The sequence below is a fragment of the Glycine soja genome, chromosome 19 (assembly GCF_004193775.1).
Source record: "Glycine soja cultivar W05 chromosome 19, ASM419377v2, whole genome shotgun sequence".
Classification (NCBI taxonomy): domain Eukaryota; kingdom Viridiplantae; phylum Streptophyta; class Magnoliopsida; order Fabales; family Fabaceae; genus Glycine; species Glycine soja.
Genome location: NC_041020.1, coordinates 42,980,057 through 43,000,905, shown reverse-complemented (window position 1 = coordinate 43,000,905; position 20,849 = coordinate 42,980,057). Strand labels below are relative to the sequence as shown.

The window sequence follows — 20,849 nt, the reverse complement described above, 5'->3', positions numbered from 1 at the left end:
TATGCAGTGTGCTTCAAGCGTTAATACATCTTAGTGAATTTCAAGAAATTTGAAATAAAGAATTACAATGTTTCAAAATATTAGAGGTGTCGTAAAAATTTAATGTTGGCCTATAATGATAAAAAAATGTCTAATAATAACACATTCACATTTAAAGAGACAGTGGATAATGTTTTTTTTTTTAAAAGAAAAAGACTAAACCCAATGAGCACCTCATTGATAATGTTTTGATAAGATCCTTAACCCAGAGCATGTCAATTGTATTTAACACTAACAGAGTAAAGAAGATTGAGAAAAACTACAACATATTTTTAATGTTTTTTTGGTCACGGTACCCAACTTTCTGTGCGACTATCCAGCTCTCTTCCAAGCATCCAGTAAAAACCAATGTTGAATCATATAAACAAGGTAGCACTTGTATTTGACAATTTTCTCTAATTTTGGGGAAGGTAAAAGAAAATAAAAACTCCATGATACCGGAAAAATTGCAAGATATTTATTAATTAACGGGCACAACAGTACTACAGATAATGCAAACCAATATCTTATAAAAGAGTATACCAGATGAAAGGTTTTACTTCAACAGGTTTCATAGAAGCCCTCTTCTTCTCTTGTAATCACTAACTGTTAATGTCAGTGCATGCTTCTGACGATCATTTTTCAGGACTTGAAATCCCACTGTTGCTTCTATTCTTTGTTTCTTTGCCATAAATCCTGCCTGAACTCCTTTAGCTCCACCAAACTTTTGGAGTATAGCTAATGATATTGGCAGCTGAAAATTGTGCAGCGAATTTGACTCTGTCCCTTGATCCACAGGGGCGCTTGTGTCTACTAACTTCCCAGCACCGGCAGCAGCTTTCAAAGCTGCAGTAGTAGCTGCCATACCAGCCGTCACGGTCTCAGATGCTCCCGTGTGGTAGCTGCCTGTATCAGCCACTGCACCACTGGCACTATTAATTTCACCTGCAGCCTCTTCAGCTGGTTTTCCTGCGTAGTAATTCATTGATCTAGTCCATCTCCTTGAAAAGGGATCATAACCTGCCTCCCCTGCTTTCAATTCTTTATTTACTGGCTTCAATTCAGAAGCATTTTTGAAGTTCTCAAACCTGTTCTTTCTATTCATCTCAGCAAGCTTCAAAGCCCTGGCATCCATCGTCTTAGCTTGCCGAGATTCCTCCAATTCTAGCAATCTTGTCATGATCCTCTTCACTTCAGCTTTATTATTCTTACTATGTGCTATTTCCAATTCAGTCCTTAACCTATCCTTCTCAGCTGCAATATTTAGTGGTCTTGTTTTGGCAGATTTTTTCTCTTGTAACATTTGCTTCACAGTAGCTGCTGAGTAAACAAACAAGTTGGTCTTTTGTATAGCTTCTTTTTTTTCTGCCACTTCTTGCTTCGTTGGCATCCGGCCACCTCTTCGCTCTACATCCTTAACCCACTGGATGAACTCTTCCTCCTCTGGAGGAGAGTCGCTAACCATAGCCATTTGCCACCTTGTTGCAGAAGTTTCATTTCCCCAGACAACATTTAAGTATTTGTGTGTGGTTTTATCTTCTAATTTATACTGCTGATCACAATCTGTGGCATCAACATTTTTTACCATGCAGAGCCCGTAGATAGGCCCTGACATTGAGCGACCAATACCAACTCTTACAAAACAACCAGCAATTAACTCCTCAAAAAAGGGCTCCATAAACCATTTTGCAAGTTTTGATCTCCGAATGGTGATTTCTTTTATATGCTCAAATAAAAGCCCTTCAGATCCTAGCATTATCCTGTCATCATTACTATCAATGATTCTGTCGTCATCACTTGACCCTTCATTATCACTCAGGGACTTACTTTCAGTTTCACTATCACTTGAGCTACCAAGACTTGGGAAAGGTCTGTGCTTTGGTGAAACAAGCCCAGGCCCTGAACTTCTAGATGCCTTACTTGGCCTGCGGTTTGCTTCTGAATCCTGCTGCTTTAACCGTTTCGCACGCAATTCATTTAATGCACCATCCTTGGCAGTTGACCTGTTGGCAGATCTGGCTGATGAACGCACATGGGATGGTGTGAGAGGTGAAGTCAGTTTCCCGGCTACAGTTGTCTTTCCCTTCTCACGCTTTGATGCTATCTTCCCCAATAAATCTTTATCATGCTTCTTGGTAGCCCTTTCTGACAATATCATCTCTCTTTGAAGTTCAGTCATCTCAGAAAGCTTATGCCTGTCATCCTCATTCTTATAAAGATCATCACCAAAATCAGATTCATCACTACTATCACCCTCGTGATAAGACCGGCCACCAACATCATCATCCCCTTCATCCTTACTTCTCTCACCATCATCTCTTTCCATTGGATCAAACCACTTCTTTTGGGGAACTTGCAAGCCAGAGGCCTTTCGACCTGGATAATCATGTTCATTCTCCGAATCATCATCCCTAGAGTCACTCCCACCATCGCCATGTCCTCTTCTTGAAGTTTGACGAGAATGGCGTGTTCTCCCCGCCGCCTCCAAAAGCAAATTTTCTAAATCCGCCATAACTCTATTCCCTTCACCCTTAAATCTAGATATGACCTGCTTACATAACACAAGGCATAATAATCATCTAATCCATACAACAAAAGTCGATGAAAGCATCCACATTAACACAAAAACATATAATGGATAAAAATTAAAATGCTCAATGCCCCATTTTCGTGCAAATAACCTCCAATCCCAAATTTGAAATCATAAACTTAGCATGCAAATAACCATTCACCAAGGTTTTAAAAAAGGGTCCACGAACTTTAAGGCTTTTTGGGGTGTCCGGGACTACAAGGTGACCACAATCGTGGCTGCATTTGTCCACAATTTCCCACAATCAAGCTTTTAAATTGCATTCGCAATTGTGTCTTTGGTTTCGTCATGATTCTTGATATTGCAGGAAATTGCAGACAAATGCAATTGTGGTCATGGTGACCTAAAAAACCTTTGATCCTGCAAACGAAGTCACCCTTGCGGACCGTTTTTAAAACTCTTGCCCGCAATATCAAGGAACACCACGAAACCGCAACCGCAATTTAAAACCTTGCCATTCACTTAACAACTCGGCATGCAGCCTCTAATTTTCTCAAGAAATTACATTCAAACTCAATAGTGAAAGCTAAATAGCACTCCAGAACAGTAACATCAGTAATAATCGTTCGAAAAAATGAACAAAAGTAAAAAAAAAATAAATATGAGTACGGTATGAAGCTGATTAAAGCGGTAGAAACCATGCACTAAATTGGTAGACAAATGAGAGAGAACTTACGGTGAAAGAAAAGGAAATGAGGACGATATCGTTCGATGAATGGCAAAACGGTGTCGTTTGACAGACAGAGTCGAGAATGGAGTATGTTCAGAGCGCTACAACCCTAAACCAACAGCAGCGCCATTTGTATCCAAGGAGCAAGCAAGTACCTGAACGTCGGAATCGTGCTCCCGCCATTTATATCTTCCGGCTTGCAACGCACCGTTTCGCTCACTCTTTATTATTTTTGGTATCCATTGTTTTATTTTTCTTCTCTTTTTTTTTTTAGCTGTCAAATAGACCTTATATGACAAACTTAGCTATAAATAATAATTGCCAGGGGAAAAAATACCTCTGAAGTTAGGAATCAATAAATATATATAAATTGATGTTTGTATCACAAAAGTGAGAAAATTTATATTCTTTACAATATTAATAACATTTTGTTTAACTTAGTGACCTCAAACATGGAAGGATACTGGACCCTATTTAAATTAGTCCAATATTGTGTAAAAATCTTACATATCATTAGTTTATGTGTTTTAATTATGAAAGTTTGTTGAGGATCAAAGATTATTTGTTAGCATAGTGTTTAAAAAATAGTAGTAAAATACAATATATGATGTTATACTGAGGCTAACATGTTTAAATTTCATCAACACTGGTCTGAAAGTTAAATATTATTCATCTAGGACTTACGTATCAATTTGATAGTTGACTATCAATAAAATAAAACCAACTTGATATTAGAGGATGAATGCATAAATTGACAAAAATAACTTATGAGACTTTGCAAAGAAATACAGATAATTTGTTGATAAATTGATAGTGTTGAAAGGGTTGTGGTAACATATAACGTCGAACATTACATTGAGAATAATATATTTTTAAACTTTACCGGTATCGACTAAAAAAGTTAAGCATTATTCATTTGAGATGTACCAATATAACAGTTACCTATTGACAAAAAAATTAAATTAATATTAGAAGATGATTGGATAAATCAATAAAAGTATTTCCCTTAAAAAAAACAAGATGTAGATTTAACTAGACAAGTTCAAAAAATGGCTAACCATTACACAATTTAAATATATGAAAAATGTGTTATTGAAAAAAAAAATGTCCCATTAAATTCAACCAATTAGCCAAAAAACATTTTAAATTTAAAAAGTTGAAAAAAAAAGTTTCAATCACCCTTTTCCATTTCACTTTTTCATCTTAAATCTACGATCCTCATTCTTTCTTACCACTTCCCACTTCAAAGTCTCAACCTCTCTTTTATTTTTCAGTTACCTTCCTCTACCTTACTCTATCATCTCAAAACTCAAACTCCCATTTTTTTAGTCACTCTCTTTCGGCCTATTCCCCCAAGTTGAAAACATTATGTTAATTCTGTTATGAAAATTCAGCTTTGAGCCTGTGACAATCTGCTTGAAAATTCTTCTGTGAAAATTATTCTTATGAAAGACAATGGTATGTTTACTGAACTATATATTCAGCTGAACTAAATATTCAGCGAACCTATGAGTACATTCAGTGTCTTTATTGTTTCTAATGGGGTGCAGGAAGCAGTAGCCCTAATTAGTTGAGATTGAATCTTAAGTACCCTAAGGCCCACTGTGAATATTCATAGCGGAACAAGGCAACAAGCCCAATGGCAGCAGTAGTTCTGTCATATTGTAACGTACAAAAATTTCCTTGGTCTTATCTTTCCCTCTGGATTTTATTTTTGGTCCAGTTTTCATCTGCAATTTTAGTTTTTTTTTGTGATTTAAGTTTTTCAGATTTAAAAAATTCAAAAATTTAATCTAATTTATAATTTTGTGTATATCCATTTTTTTTATATTTTAATTAATTAAATTAACTTAATTATTAAATATTGATTTTCATCTTATCACAATAAGTGACTCATCATTAACTAACTGTTAAGTAGTTAAACAAAACCAAAATTACACATTTTTTCTTAAAAACTTTTAAGACCAAAATTGTAAAATAAATAAATAAAGAAAAGACGAAAATTACAAATAAAAATTAAAGTGAGAATAAAATTATAATTTATCCTATATTTTTTAATTAAGTCAAACTAAAATGAAATAACAATATAACATATGGATCTTTCTATTTATTTTACTGTAACAATGAGTGTTGTTTTCTTAGCACCAGTGTCAAATTTTAAACTGACATTAGCCACATAACATAACCTCATCATTTTAGTAACGTCGTACTCTAGTACAAAGACATTATTATTATTGTCCTCATAGTGAGTAGAAGGCAGAGAGACTAGAGCGGAGATAGCAATCTCATCTCATTCATTTCAATGGCAACTCAAGGTCAAGTCATTACCTGCAAAGGTACTCCCTCTCTTCTTCTCATTCTAGTTACAGATCCAATTAACACTTAGCAAACCCTAATGTAAGCACGTTTTAATGGTGTAGCTGCGGTGGCCTGGGAACCCAACAAGCCCTTAACTGTCCAAGACGTTCAGGTGGCTCCGCCTCAGGCCGGCGAGGTCCGTGTCCAAATCCTCTTCACCGCTCTCTGCCACACCGATGCTTACACTTGGGGCGGCAAGGTATATCCTCTTTCTTTTTCTTTTTTTTCTCAATCCACCAATTCTTGTTCCCTTGTTTTGATTTGCATTGTAAAATAAAATAAAATTTGTTGTTGTTGCAGGATCCCGAAGGTCTCTTCCCCTGTATTCTTGGCCATGAAGCTGCAGGGTATGTATAATATATATGAATATGAATGTTGAATAGTACATTTTTTAAGATGCAAGGAACATTTTTTTTTATCAGCAAATGTTGGTTGTTAATATTGTTAGTTTTTGTTAGTGGGGGAATTATAACCCGTGACCTCTCCCTTCACCACTAAACCAACTTTATATCTCCGCATACCTGATTATTGTTGATGGGATAGGGGTTTTAGGGTTTACGTGTTTTTGGTGCAGGATTGTGGAGAGTGTTGGAGAAGGTGTTACTAATGTTCAGCCTGGGGATCATGTCATTCCCTGTTATCAGGCTGAGTGTGGGGAGTGCAAGACTTGCAAATCAGGGAAGACAAACCTATGCGGCAAGGTTCGTTCCGCCACTGGAGTTGGGGTCATGCTCAATGATGGGAAGAGTCGGTTCTCGATTAATGGGAAGCCTATTTATCATTTCATGGGAACATCCACTTTTAGTCAATACACTGTTGTTCATGATGTTAGTGTAGCTAAGATTGACCCGAAGGCACCTCTGGAGAAAGTTTGTCTTCTTGGATGTGGTGTTTCAACTGGTAAGCGACTAAGCATTATCCTTTTCAGAAACTCTATTGAGCATGCTGTCTAATGAATTCATGAAAATGTGTTTGCATAATGATGTTACATTTGCCTATGCAGCTGTATATTATTGGTGCCTTGCCATACTACACGTATGTCATATTAGACTCTATGTTTCTGATCAGAGTTACTACTTCCATCCATCATCCATGTTTTCAATTAGAATAACCCTGTGTTTGGACTTTGGAGTTTCATGTAATGATAGCTCATGGTTATTGTTTATTATTATTATTATTATTATTATTTAAATTTGATAACAAGATGACCTATCAGTGATTCTGCACTTCTTATTTTGATTGTTTAGCAATTAACATGCTTAGTGAAAAATGAAAATGTTACTTTACAGCCTTTTCTTTTCTAATGCTGTGAAATGCGGTGTCTTGTGTCCTTCCAGTACCAAGTTCACTTATTATTATGAAGTTGTGATATCTATTTTCCCCACTTTTTAGGCCTTGGAGCTGTCTGGAACACTGCAAAAGTGGAGTCAGGGTCCATTGTTGCTATTTTTGGCCTTGGAACTGTTGGGCTTGCTGTAAGTTTCTGCAGTTGCAATTGTAGGTGTTTATGTTTTTGGGCTTCTATTATGGTTTGTAATTTACACTTGACAGGTTGCAGAGGGTGCTAAAACTGCTGGTGCATCCCGGGTTATTGGCATAGATATTGACAGCAAGAAGTTTGATGTAGGTATGTCATGACTTGACCTAATCTAGACAGTATGTCTTTAATGTTTCCTTATCACCTGGCTTTTGACAGTCTGATAATAAATTTTTTTTCCATAGCCATATTTGATAAAAGGAAGATGACCTTTTTAAAGAATTATACTGGCAGAAGAATAACATTGCTTATTTGCTTTGATATGATCTTAATATGTATGTTCTTCTGGTATATATTTGTATTATTTCATTTCTTCCTCTATTGTTTTTCCTGTGGCATAAATGCTTATGTACAAGCATACTCTCTTACTATGAGCTATTTTCTGTTTGTTGTTTTCTCAGTTTTGGTTTTGTAGTGCTAGTGCACTACATCAGAGATTCTTCACGATAATAATTACTTTTTCTTCTATTTACTTGTCTTCCTTTGCTATTTCTTGCAGCAAAAAACTTTGGAGTCACTGAGTTTATAAATCCAAATGAACATGATAAACCAATCCAGCAGGTCATAATTGATCGCACAGATGGTGGAGTTGATTATAGCTTTGAGTGTATTGGAAATGTCTCCGTGATGAGAGCTGCGTTGGAATGCTGCCACAAGGTAAATGCTGCTGCTGTTATATTGACACAATTTTTGAACATTATTACACTAGGCATGAAATATTCTTTGATAATTTCCAGGGCTGGGGGACGTCAGTTATTGTAGGTGTTGCAGCATCAGGGCAGGAAATATCAACCCGTCCTTTCCAGTTGGTGAGTGGACGAGTCTGGAAAGGAACAGCTTTTGGTGGCTTCAAGAGCAGGTCACAGGTGCCTTGGCTTGTAGACAAGTACTTGAAGAAGGTAAAGGGTTTTTCAAAGAATGTTCTGTTTCTGTGCATTAGTTCAGATTGTGGGAAAGCATGGATAGTTACAACTTACAAGGCTACATTGTGTCCCTGTCTGCTTTATTTGATTTGCAGGAAATCAAGGTTGATGAGTACATTACCCATACTTTGACACTTTCGGAGATCAACAAGGCTTTTGATCTTTTGCATGAAGGGGGATGCCTTCGCTGTGTGCTTTCTACACAAGAATGAGGTGATCTGTGCCAGCCTGCCTGGTTTTGTGAGGAATGGATGTGTTGTGTTGCTTTTCCCTCTTGTAGTGGTTGTAGTTTGAACTTGAAATAAATCTCGAGTGGCTATATTTTGTAAGTAAGATCATTTTGGTCTATAATATGGAATTATGGATGTTATCTTCCGAGTCTTTTGGCAAACTTGTGTTCAGAAAGAAGGTCTTTGCAATTAATACTTAAAAGCATCCTTTTTGAGTTATGACTGGTATTCTTCCATTTTACCTGTCAAGAATCATCATCACCTCTCCATCCTTTTTGGGTGCCAGACACCATAGCTGTTTTTACTTTTGATATGTTACGGTGCTGTCAATAAGTTCCGAAGCCAGGTTGTGCGATTTTCAATGAATCTGTTTCGTATACTCTATCCAATTCTCTTTTCTCTGCCATGTATACACTTTTCGTTAGAACACTTAATTTTGAAATCTACTCAAGTGTAACCTGTCACTAATTTTTTTAGAAAATAGGACCTGTATTTGTAAGTATTGAGGCTTAGGTTTCATGAAGCTGGCATGCCATGGATAATGGTGAAGCTGAACGTACATCGGAAAGAATCTATTTAACAATTTAAGGAAAGTTTAAAACGTGGTACTTTATAATGCCATCCTGGGGGGGGGGGGGGGGAACGAATGCTCAAGAGATCAACTAAAGATTTGTTTTATGGCAGGCAAAAATGGTAAACGATGCTGATGGAACGCCAACCAAGAATCCGTTGAATTTTGATGTTGGAAAATGCATGGTACATGATGATGGTATCATGATTCACATCCTCGTATTAGAATAAATGCCAAAATTAAAGTTTCGCTAAAAAAAAAAGAAGAAAAAAGAAAATCGGAATGAAACTATTCTTTTACATGATATTGATATAAAGTAATCCCAGTAGAAATAATTAATCTTTATTAAACATCGTGAGTACACATTATTAGTGGACGAAACTAATTATAATTATAATTTAATGAAATATTATAAATATATTGTTATTTAGGTAAAAAAAAAAGGCAGGACTAAGTTATAATTATAATATTTGTAATTTAATGATAAATACAGTTACTATTATTATTATGTTAGCTAATTTCTGTTAGATGGGTATATAAATTGAATAAAAAATGTTAACGTGTTTTTTTATTAAATATCAAATAAATATGTTTGCTTGCTGATGTGCCTGGTTATCAAAGTGGATTATTAATTTATTATGCTTGACTTTATTTTTGATTAATAATTTTTTTTCTTCTGATATCTCTCAACTCTCAAATAAAGTCGTTTTGAAAATGACAATGCTAATCAAATGATATTGCACCTATCTTAGGAGTGTCACTAGAAAGGAAAGAAACAGAGAGATGTGAGATAGATGAAATATCAATTAATTATTTATTTGAATAAATTTATAAAAATTACATAATATTTTTACAACAAAAAATAATTTGTTAAAAATAATATGATAAATGGTTTAATTTTTTTTAAAATTATTTATTTCTACCCATTTGTAACTCATCTAAATAAATAAATAAAGAAAAGTTTCAAACATTTTTCTTTTCTAACTTCTCTTTACTTTATTCTTATTTCTTTATTTCCCTTCGAATCGTACTGCCAAAGTCCCATTTCACTTCTTTTTCGGATTAGATGTAGCTATGTGCCTCTGTGAGTCTATGTAATATATTGACATCCACTTGGATAAATTGAAAACTTTTTTTTTTTCACAAAGTAATGTCTGATTACTGTGGATTTAATTATTGAACCCCAAGAACAGAGAAAAGAACATCTTGCATTGCATTATCTAGAAATAAAAGAAAAAATTGAAGAGTTGTGTTATTTATACAACAATACCCTTTTGTATCTTTCTCTCCAGAATTTATTATATCTCATACTTCTCTATTTTTCTCTCTTTTGTAGTAAAATTTGTTATATAAATTGTTGTACAAATAACAAACATATATGGCAACAGGGAAAGGGCAAATAGTCTGTATGTACTCACAATTACTCAATTACAAAACGTGCAGCTAAACCCAAGAACATATCCCTCAACAAAAAATAGGGATAGTGATTCCTTCCTCTGGGTTAGCAGAGTGACTTAGTACATGGCATTTGGCATTTGCAGTCTATCACTATCAACATTATACAATTTTTTTTAACCCACCTATCAACTAACTGTGTCATTCCAAACCTTGGATTCTTGGATTAGCAAAGTTTCATCTGAGGTGTTCCCCAATGAAATCAAGAACTATATCTTCCTCAGTGCCAACAAACATGTCTAACAGATGTATTGCACCATTTGGTTTATAAAATAATGTGACATGGGACTATGACTCGCCACTCTCAAAGCTTGACAAACGTGAGTCTGATAAAACAGTGAAGAGCTGTGTATCTACAAATAGCTGCAAAGCCAGGGATTCGAAATCAATATCTTTCAAACAGTAATGAGTAAAGAGCTTGGCCTTTTTAGCATAAACTTCTCCATAAACACATCTAGGAGAAGAAAATAAGAAGCTAAAATGAATTGGGTTTCTCCCATAAGCTAAAATAAACTAATGTACTTCAGTTTTTGGAGAAGTTAAATGAGAGAGGTTTTATAAAAGTTATGCCCTTAAGTTGATTTTAGCTTATGAGAGTGGTTTTTTTAATTCATTTTACCTTCTTATTTTATCATCCATTAAGTGCTCATCATGGAAAAGTTTATACAAACATCAATCTCACTATGACTTATGTTGCTTCAGAATGTAAGTGAAAATAAACAAAATTCCACTGTGCCTATTCATGAAGTAATATTTAATGTTCCCTCCTCCCCCCAATGATGTTAACAATTCCAACTTTTTCTGAGCTTAAGCGAAATGTAATATATACAACAATCAAATTTTATTCGTAACTATGATGGCAACAAGACAATTTTATGTAACAATCATTTCAATGCTTATGTAGAACGAAAATTTCCTATGATTTTCCTTAAAAAGAATAAAAGGTTGTTACCTTAATGAATGGCTGGTCCCTTGCAGGAAATGAATCAATGAAGCTATCTTTAAGAAGTAAAGAAACCTGAACAAATTAATCCAGGATGAGCCAGGAAAAAGAAGGCAAACTACAATTCTTAATTATTTGAGAATTTCCAAAAATCAATATCACAATAACTTAGTCATCTTACCCTGTCGTTATTTGATTGTACACTAGTGATCGTGTGAGATTTCAGATCTGAGCAGAGTGATTCCAAATAGTGCCACATTATATTCAAAAACTGTGTTGCAGCTTCAGCCTGTAAACAAGTAAAAATTAGCAGTTGCCACTAATGGAAGGAGCATCAGAAGCTAGAAGCTGAAAAGGTGCTAGTTTGTGAAGCACGGATTATTCACAGATAAAAAATACTAATATTTATTTTTTGAATAGCGTGTGTGAGAGAGAGATCTTTAAGTATGGGAACTAAAAAAACCTGTACTTCGTTGCACCTATGTACAGGATGCTTTCTAGCAATTGATCTTTCATTTGAAAGTTTAGCATGAATTGGAGTCAACTGAGAGAGAAGCTCTCTATGTTGTGGAAGTCTTGGTAAGTGACACATTGTAATCTACACAAAAGAAAAAACAAATGGAAGAGAAGCATGAGCATAAAATTCTGCATGGTACTGTATATGCTATCTTCTGGTTAGAAAACATTTAGAAATAGTCAAAGATATGACAAAGTAAATTAAGTGTGACTAATTCCAACAGACACCCCACATTTCTTGTGGAATATCATGTAATTATCTTTAAAACATCATTACAAACCTGATCCTTTGGTATATTAACAAGAACAAGATTAGTAGTTTTCATATTCAAGTCATCTGGTTTATGTTGTATGCCAACCTGCAAGAACAATAGAAAAATGGATAAACAATGAAACCATTTATTAAAATTTAAGAACACTTATTCATGAAAAAGAAAAAGAACTAAATTCTCACATGACAGATAACCATGGTGGTAAAATTTTCAATTTGAAGTTATAATTCGTTATGAACATTTAACAAAGAAATTTTTTCTAATCTGATCTTTCTCTTCCTCTCCAATCCTAATTTTGGTCTGATTTTTTTCCTTCAAATTTCAGAATAGGGTATCATTTTCACTTATTGAAAGAACAGTAGCATTGTTAACACGATCATACTAATCCTCAATGCAATGCAAAGGCATTATCAATTCAAAATGGAATTGGAAGTAAGCACACATTCTAAAAACTAAAAAGCAACGAAGACATCAATATTAAAAAAAAACTAATCATGCTGGTGTAAGATGAAAAAAATGCTGTAAGTCAATTTCTAGATTACACAAATGCAAACATAAATGCTAGATCTTAAGTTTCATATGAATCAATTTCTCAAAACAAAAACCTAGAAAATCAATCACTAACCCTGGTAAAGGAGAATATTATGAATGAATGAAGTATTAATACTAATGTAATAGTTAAACAAAGCAACAATGAATATTAAACTAAAGTAGTAGCCTACAAAACAAATATAATTTGAAACAACATATTTTATAAACATAAGAAAATGAAACTCACAATATATGGAACTGGGGCATCAAGAAAATCAATCATTTTCCCAGGTAAAACCTGAAAAACAAGGCTAACATATTGTTAGACCTACATGACAATGACACGAGGAAAATCTGAAACCATGGCTCATTGAATTCACTGACTCACAGGGAGCAATAAACTCTGCCACTGAAATGGACGAATCATGGGAATAAGAGAAAGCACAGTGGCAGATAGAACACCCTGCATTGTGTCAAAAATTGCCAAAATGAAAGTCAGGTTATAATTCCTCTTTGCACCAATCCAAATTAATCAACAGCAGCAACTAAGTACTAAGCTACAACGTTGTAAGGAAAATTGATGGACACCAATTACTTTGTTTTAAAGACTTACCAGATTTGGGCACACTATTACCACTTGTTTTTCCAACAAAACTCCTGTAATTAATGCCAGCACCTGCCAGAAACATTATGGATAAAAAATAGAAATATTTTAGCCAATGAAGAAAGTAGCAAGATATTTGCAGCTGATATAGTAAAGGACATGAGTCAAAATCTTCAATAGGAAGTGGAGAGGCAGGGGCCATAGGTAACAGTCTACAAGATGCAAAGAAAGCACAGTAAAGCATCTTCGTTGACAAATTGTTTAATGGAAATGTTCAGGGAGCTACAAATGATATATTTGGGTTCATTTTAGTTAGAGGATATAAAATAGTTGTTGGGTTGAGATGGGTTCGGGTTGAACCAAAGTATACCCCTAAACTATACAAAGTAATTTAGGAACTGATGATGCAAGCTATAATTCAATGTTACTCAGTATAAGAGCTGGGAAAACTAAACAGCAAAAAAAAAAATAAAAAAATAAAACACCAGCAACAGAAAAAGGAAACAAGAGACAGGAGCAAAATCAATCTGAAAATCATTTTCTGCATAAAAGATCAGTGAAATAGAAATTAGTGGAAAAATAATAGTTTTAAAAGATTTTCTGCTTGCAGGAAATGGCTTCTAATAATAGTTTTATACAGAACTTATGAGTTCAGACAATCATTAACATTGTTGAATGTCAACTGGAATATGTGCTTACACTATCAAGGGACAGAACTCGACAAGTAGTTGCCATCGTCCATACTGATAATGACAGGGCTTCCTCGGCAGCTGCCAGCTTTGCATTGTCCTTTTACCAAGCATAGTTGAAGGAGTGCACATATTTTTTGGATAAGTATTGTGTTAAAAATCAATTAAAAATTACCTGAGCTGGTTCAGAACAATTTGAACAATCATTGCTGAAGTCAAGAGAAGCAACTGAATGTCGTATGTACTGAATAGCTTGTAAATGTTCGAGAGGGTGGAAGACTAATTCACTTCCTCGAGGTGGAATAGGTTCAGCATGATATCTACACACTATCTGTAGCAAATCATTCTTATTCTCCTATCAAATCCATTCACAAAAAAAGATAACTTGTAAAATGCCAATCAAGCATCACCTCAATTTAATCAACGCAAAACAATGGACAACCATTTTACACTAACCATGGCCCATTCCATTAACAATTCGTCCCCGTAATCTCTTTCATTGTTTGAGAAAAAATCTTCCTCGTTATCTGATGCCATGCTTCTAACTGGACTGCCAATGAAAACAATATGGTATTGAAATTGAATAAGAAGTAAACATTAAATGTCAAAAAAAGAACAAGAAGAAAAACACACCAACAAAGTAGACAGATAGATGAACTGTATCAAAACTGAAAAGGTTTTGTTCCATAATTGCTATAAATGTAGCAAAATAAATTAAAGGAAAAAAAAGTGATGAAGTCTATCCAAAAGTAAAATTGAGACGAATATTGCAATTATATATTTATTACCTGAAAAGTGATTCGGAACTTCCAAGACGCTCCAAGACACGACTCCGAGCAGAAAAAGGTGTTCCAACTTTTGGAGAAACTTGGTCATTTTCGCAAATTCCATGCATTCTTTCTATAGAACCAAGATTTTCTGGGGCCTCAAAAGCACAATTATCATGATCTTGCAGATTCTTCCTGCCATCCTTGTCTACATCCCTAACCTGCCAATAATCTGAAGCATCACTGGCAGTCACACTTACAGGAGATTGACAGCGAGAATCCCATATTTTAGGTGATAACTGTATGATTTCATCATCAGATATAATCCCTGCAGCAGCAGCAGTAATAATAGCTGCACCATCAAGGGGTATTGCACAATCCATCCAGTCACTAAATGACTCTCTATCCGGAGAGTTAGCATTCGAACTCATTTGATCACCTAGTTTGGGTGTTGATGGAGTGCTGCCAGTGATTGTCACCTCATTTATAAACTGAGTTATCCTATTCAGGCGCTCTTGTGCAATGAGACTGCATCCAAGTAAGGCATAATAAATTCTACAGGATCTAGGGAAAACCAAAGGATATTAAGTATGTCTTTGCCCTGAGAAGTAAGTCCATACATGCCAATAATGCTAACCTGTTTAACATCTCAAAGTGTAACTCAAAGAAAGGAACTCTAGTCAGAAGACAGTAACAGCGAGGTGCAGAAACCAGAAAACGGCTGCATGCCCCAGAGGGATGAGAAAAAGGAGATGATATGCCTAAGATACCAGGGGGCCTCTGAACAATTTCAGGCACATGTAAGCAAACTCCATAAAGTGTTGTATTGTCTGCTGCCTGATCAAGAAAGACATCAAGGTACACATTTCAGCAATCATTACTGTAAGAAATAAATGAGAAGCAAGGTATGCAGTAAGTTTATGTTTAGTCCATGCTTTCAGGCCCTATTTGTTTGTCCATAAGAGACCATGTTACAAATTAAAAGTTTAGTTTTGGTTCTCCTGTTCTCACTCGCAGCTTGAGTTATAACACTATTTAACATCTCAAATGTTCTGAACTGTCGAGACAATTGTTGGGCACATACTTCTGAAGTTTTATCTCAGAAAAATACTAAGTAGCTAAGAAAAACATATACTGTAAGATAAGTTACCCCCTCCTCCATGGTTCATTCTACAATTCTCAAAAAAGAAATTCAAAATAATAATATGCCGGGACTTTACAAAGACACCAAATCTTGCATAATCTGATCTAGCATAAGTGAACCAGGGTACAGGTAAGTCAAATAAGAGTTCAAAAGAACAATCACTAACCATATCAAGCTAACAGACTAAATTCAATAGATGATATCAATATAAAAATTACCTTGATTGTAAAGACAAATGAAAGATCATCTTTTCCTAAATGCTCCTGTAGAGAATAACAGCAACAAAAAGAAGAATAAATATCATCTTTGGGTGCAAAGGTGTTAAGTGCTCAATGGAAGGTTAATTATACAATAAAAATTTGATTGAGTCAATGCTTCTTTGCAACAAAAATGAAAGATCATAAAATGTAGACCTTGTCAATATTTCTCTACATATGCATGCCATAGCACTTAGACTAAGTAATAAGTTATGCTTACATAGTATGAATTTATTATCTAAAACACTAGATGATAAATTGCTTTAACTGGCTTGTAAAAGAGCAAAAACATATTTTTTCATGAAAAATAACTATGAGATCGATGTGGCATACCTGTCCATAGACAAGTTCATTTAGTTCACTTAGAGACGGAGTCCTCTCCAACAGCCATGCCTGTAAATCAGCACTTAAACAAATGAAACAGTTAGTGGGAAATCAGATTTTATAACTTAACTAGACCCATTGTTTTATCAAAACTGTTATTTTTATCTTAGTAACAAAATGCCAAATTCTACCAAAAATAAAAGATGGAAATTTTTTATTTAAAATTAAGAAATCATATAAATTAAAGGCAATAATATCAGTCAACCCTAATAAGCTAAACCTATGATGACCCCACTTTTCAACTTTAAACTTGCTAAGCAATGTTGCTTGTGAAGGAAACTGCATCTTAAAATTCCTTGCCTCTCTCTTGCCATATTATCATAATATTGAATAAGCAACTACTGTTTAAGTTGCTCTTACTATGTCACATACGGGAATGATATAAATTAAGTTCATATGCTGCAATGTAATGATAAAAAAGATAACAGAAATTTGTAACTCCAAGATAAATCAAACAATTTATTCATTGAGAAATCAAATAATTTTGTCATTTATATATAATGGAAAGGGCAAGAGCAACATGCTTTCGCAAACAATTTAGTAGGGCCAATTTAGTAGCTTCAAATGCAAACAATGGAAAGCTATAGCAAACACTTGTAAGGTAGCATTTAAAAATGAGAAAAAAATTGACAGCTGAGTATGTAACATAGCATCAAACAGACCTTAACACCTTCAGGAAAGCAAAAGGGAGCTAAATCCTTCATACGCATTGTTAGTTTCTTTGCAGGAGGATATTTGAATAGCAACTGTATGTTTGCAAAAAGGTATCACTATCAGCTACAAAGAAGCTACTGATCCATAGCAATAAACTAAATTGTAAATATAAATAAGGAGGATTCAGTTACAGTTTGTTTGATTGGAAATTTTACGATAAAATTATTTGATTGCATTGATTATTTGTATTGTCACTCAAATAATTCCTGTTCACCATCAAAATACAGATATAATATTCTGTTTCTGATATGCAGAGAGACTGGACAGTCAGTTATCTCTTTTATGCTATGTTTCCTTCTATTTCCTCTGTTTTGGAGGATATCTTATCCTTCCCTTAATTGTACTTCTCTTTCTTGGTTAAATTAGTTTATTGGTCCTCTAATTTATTTTTTAGGTTCGATTTGGTCCTCTAATTTTTAAAATCGATTCAATTTGATCTTGTCGTCTAAATTGGATCAACAGTGTTAAAAAACCGCACTTTGTGGCTGCTTAAAATCACTTAGCGATGGTTTTAAACCGCCACAAGATGCACATTTAGATGGTAGGACCAAATTTAGACGATAGGACCACTCAAATTAATTTAGATGGCGGACCAAATTTAACTGATTTTAAAAATTAGAGGACCAAATTGAACAAAAAAAAAATTAGAGGACTAAATTGAACCCGAAAAAAATGAGGATCAAATCACCAAAAAAATAATTTAACCTTCTTTCTTTTCTCTCATAAGATTTCCTTTTCAAAACAAATGTACACGTCGAAAGGAATCTCATGGTAAATAATATTCTTAAAATTTTGGTTTTTGACCGAGCCTAATGGCATCATCATGTGACCCATGTGGATGACCTCATCCAGGGGGATAAAGCTATTGCTTAATAAAATGAATGTGTTATTGATATCTAACAAACCTGAGGTTCCAATGTTGGTTCTGGTGGCCTTTGTTGCTGTAACATTTTGTAATCTAGAAATTCAGGTTTTTCCTTTTCCCACTTTTTCCTTCTTACAAATGCATGCTCCACATCTTCCAAATTAGCATCTGGATGCAGCCCCACAATCAAAAAATGTTCAAAGAGCGATGTTGGCTCCTTATAATGTACACAACCCTACAGTAATATTCACAGTGGCTTACTTATACAAAATGATAAGCTTACATTTCTGACAAATATGTGTATGGTACACAAAGACACCTAAAAGTTAATGCAACAATGCATCATTGTTAACATTCCAAGTCTACATGAAGAACCTTCAAAATAACTTTTAGCATTAACAGCATAGCCATTACTCATAGGCCAGCATGGCATGGTTAATTATACGAATATAAGAACAATCAATACCCTTGATGGCTCAATGCTCATGCTCTAATTTCTTTCTGATAGGGCTAGATTATATAGAGAGACAACTGCTACCAATTTCCTTAGGTGATATATATTTGATATCAAAAGATTGCATGCAGAAATATTATATTTTTTGAAAACATGCTAAAGAATTCAAAGAATAGTTAAATTTCCAAGAGGACAAAGAAGTTGTCTAAACCAAGAAGTAGATTTTGTTGATTAAACAATGAAGAACAAGTAATTGAAGGGAGGAAACTGATTTTCTAATCTGAGGTGAAACGTGAAGTAACACGAGTTATTGAAATTTATCATCATTGATAGCACTGTACTGCTGTATTGTACAATATAGAACATAACTAGATTAAATTCCTTTACTATTTGCAGATCAGTCAGGCAAGGAATATTTTCAAAAGTAAATATAGCACATGAAGGGATTCTAAAAATTGAATACCAGACTTCTAGGATGAAGCTGATACCACTGCCGTTTCTGGTTGGCCATGACCTCCGGGTTGAAACTCGCCGGGGAAACTTCTTGGCGGAATCTGCCACCCCACCGCCAAGCCTTATGCACATGAGATCTTAATTTCTGAAAGCTATTAGTACGCTCAACTCCTCTAGTAACAAGTTCACTTTGACTTCGTCTATGTGCACCAGGCCCCATTTGTGATTTGCTTGACCCACCACCCGAATACATATTGTGAAATGCTTCCCCAGCAACTCTGAATGCCCCTTCAGATAATTGCTGCAGGACCCGCATTGGCGATGTGGGCCTATCCTCATGAGGTTCAGCCTCTTCTTTTGAGTCCATATTGATATGCACCTAGCTCATCATGCTCTCAATCTTCAGTTCAATAATCAATTGCACCCTCCACACCATTTCTCTACCACCAACCTTTTTTATCATTCCACTGAATTTGATGATTCTACCACATTCTGATTCCAATGAGAAGACCCCAGATGGAAATGACCACCAAAATTATTCCAGGGATCCTCCTTTCTAAAAAAAAAAAAAGTTTTTTTTATACGACTTAACGATCAAAGATTCATGTGACTCTTCTGGGCAGGTAGATTCCACCTTTTAATTTTTTTTCTTTCAAAATTTCAAACTTTTTCACCCGAACAATAATGGGCACCAACCTGGTTCTAAAACAAAGAACAATATTATTCTCATTAATGATGGAACTGTCAATATTCTCATTAATGGCAAAAGAATGCGCAGAGTGAAAGAGGCAAATCAAAAAGCATAACCCTCCAACGCGTATTGTTTGTAACGGAAACAAGGGTGAGTAAATGCATGGAAATTCAAAAGGCAGAATCAATATTGCAGGTGTTGTTGGTGTGACAAACACGCATGTACCTGTGTTTTCGTGGTTCCTGAGGCTCGGTCCTTGTCCTAGACAGAACAGAGCGAGAGAGAGGGGAGAGAGAGAAGAGTTGCTAAATATAGAAAATGGAAGAGAAAGGAAGGAGATGGTTAAGTTATCGGAGGATGAAAGATAGAACACCTTTGGAGTTTGAACAAAAAACAGAGAATTAAAAAAAAAAACTACTCGTGTCATGTCAATAAAAACACATAACAATAAGTCAATAACATAACATAATACTAACATAGGAGAATATATTTACGAGGATGACCCTCAACTTGCATTAATTGTGATCGCACACTGCTCCATTTGTTTCTCACTTTTGCCAAACTTGTCGGGGCAGTTTTAGAAATCCCCGAGCACGCAAGCCAACTTTAATTAATTCATCGGACCAAGTATTATGGCCACTGCATGTGCATGATAATAAAGGATTTTTATTTTTTTGGGTGTGATAAACGATTTAAATCTTCGAAGGTAAGAAAAGATAAAAATAAGATTATATCTGTGATTTATTATACTATGTTTAGCACCTATCTTTGGGAGTATAATATTTGGACAAAACAACAAGGTGTGATATGAATGCCGGATAATTTAATATCTTAAACACATAATTAATGGTTTGATTCTTTACTCATGTATATGAAAAGATATTAAGAGATATTAACCTCTTAAATGAATCTTGGTACATTATCAGGTTGATATTTAGCTTTCAACCCAAGGATATCTAGTTCACAAAAAAAAAAAAGGCAAAATCTCTACTTTCTCACAAATTGAATTAGTGGTGCATCTATAAAGGTTTTGATGCTCAAGTACAAAATATGAGTAGAGGGTAAAAATTTGAGGGAGTACCTTAGGTCTATTTAAATGATCATTCTCTATTATATCATATCTTTCTACTTGTATGAGGGGGCATGAAAAATGCTTCTCAAGGTAAATCTTGTAAAAATTATTACTTCTAAATAATTTTTTACCTAATTATTG

The 20,849-nt window shown here is 34.7% G+C and overlaps 3 protein-coding genes across 3 annotated transcripts; 1 reads left to right on the top strand and 2 right to left on the bottom strand.

Moving 5' to 3' along the window:
* Positions 1-474: 474 nt before the first annotated feature.
* Positions 475-3,414, bottom strand: LOC114399607 (protein RTF1 homolog). Its single transcript, XM_028361812.1, has 2 exons — positions 3,285-3,414; positions 475-2,566 (listed from the first exon to the last, which is right to left on the bottom strand). The coding sequence occupies exon 2, from the start codon at positions 2,528-2,530 to the stop codon at positions 590-592; it is 1,941 nt and encodes a 646-aa protein (XP_028217613.1). The 5' UTR covers positions 2,531-2,566; positions 3,285-3,414; the 3' UTR covers positions 475-589.
* Positions 3,415-5,458: 2,044 nt separating this feature from the next.
* Positions 5,459-8,545, top strand: LOC114400347 (alcohol dehydrogenase class-3). Its single transcript, XM_028362784.1, has 9 exons — positions 5,459-5,614; positions 5,699-5,835; positions 5,937-5,983; positions 6,211-6,536; positions 7,029-7,111; positions 7,188-7,263; positions 7,673-7,830; positions 7,911-8,072; positions 8,192-8,545. The coding sequence occupies exons 1-9, from the start codon at positions 5,581-5,583 to the stop codon at positions 8,306-8,308; spliced, it is 1,140 nt and encodes a 379-aa protein (XP_028218585.1). The 5' UTR covers positions 5,459-5,580; the 3' UTR covers positions 8,309-8,545.
* Positions 8,546-10,276: 1,731 nt separating this feature from the next.
* LOC114399670 lies at positions 10,277-20,051 on the bottom strand. The gene is made up of 19 exons (XM_028361879.1): positions 19,862-20,051; positions 18,956-19,647; positions 18,079-18,273; positions 17,122-17,205; positions 16,409-16,468; positions 16,037-16,081; positions 15,312-15,511; positions 14,696-15,202; positions 14,364-14,457; positions 14,083-14,262; positions 13,918-14,007; positions 13,228-13,290; positions 13,003-13,077; positions 12,862-12,912; positions 12,093-12,170; positions 11,759-11,893; positions 11,477-11,584; positions 11,305-11,370; positions 10,277-10,715 (listed from the first exon to the last, which is right to left on the bottom strand). Exons 2-19 carry the CDS (start codon positions 19,310-19,312, stop codon positions 10,641-10,643), a joined length of 2,463 nt encoding a protein of 820 aa, XP_028217680.1. The 5' UTR covers positions 19,313-19,647; positions 19,862-20,051; the 3' UTR covers positions 10,277-10,640.
* Positions 20,052-20,849: the final 798 nt, after the last annotated feature.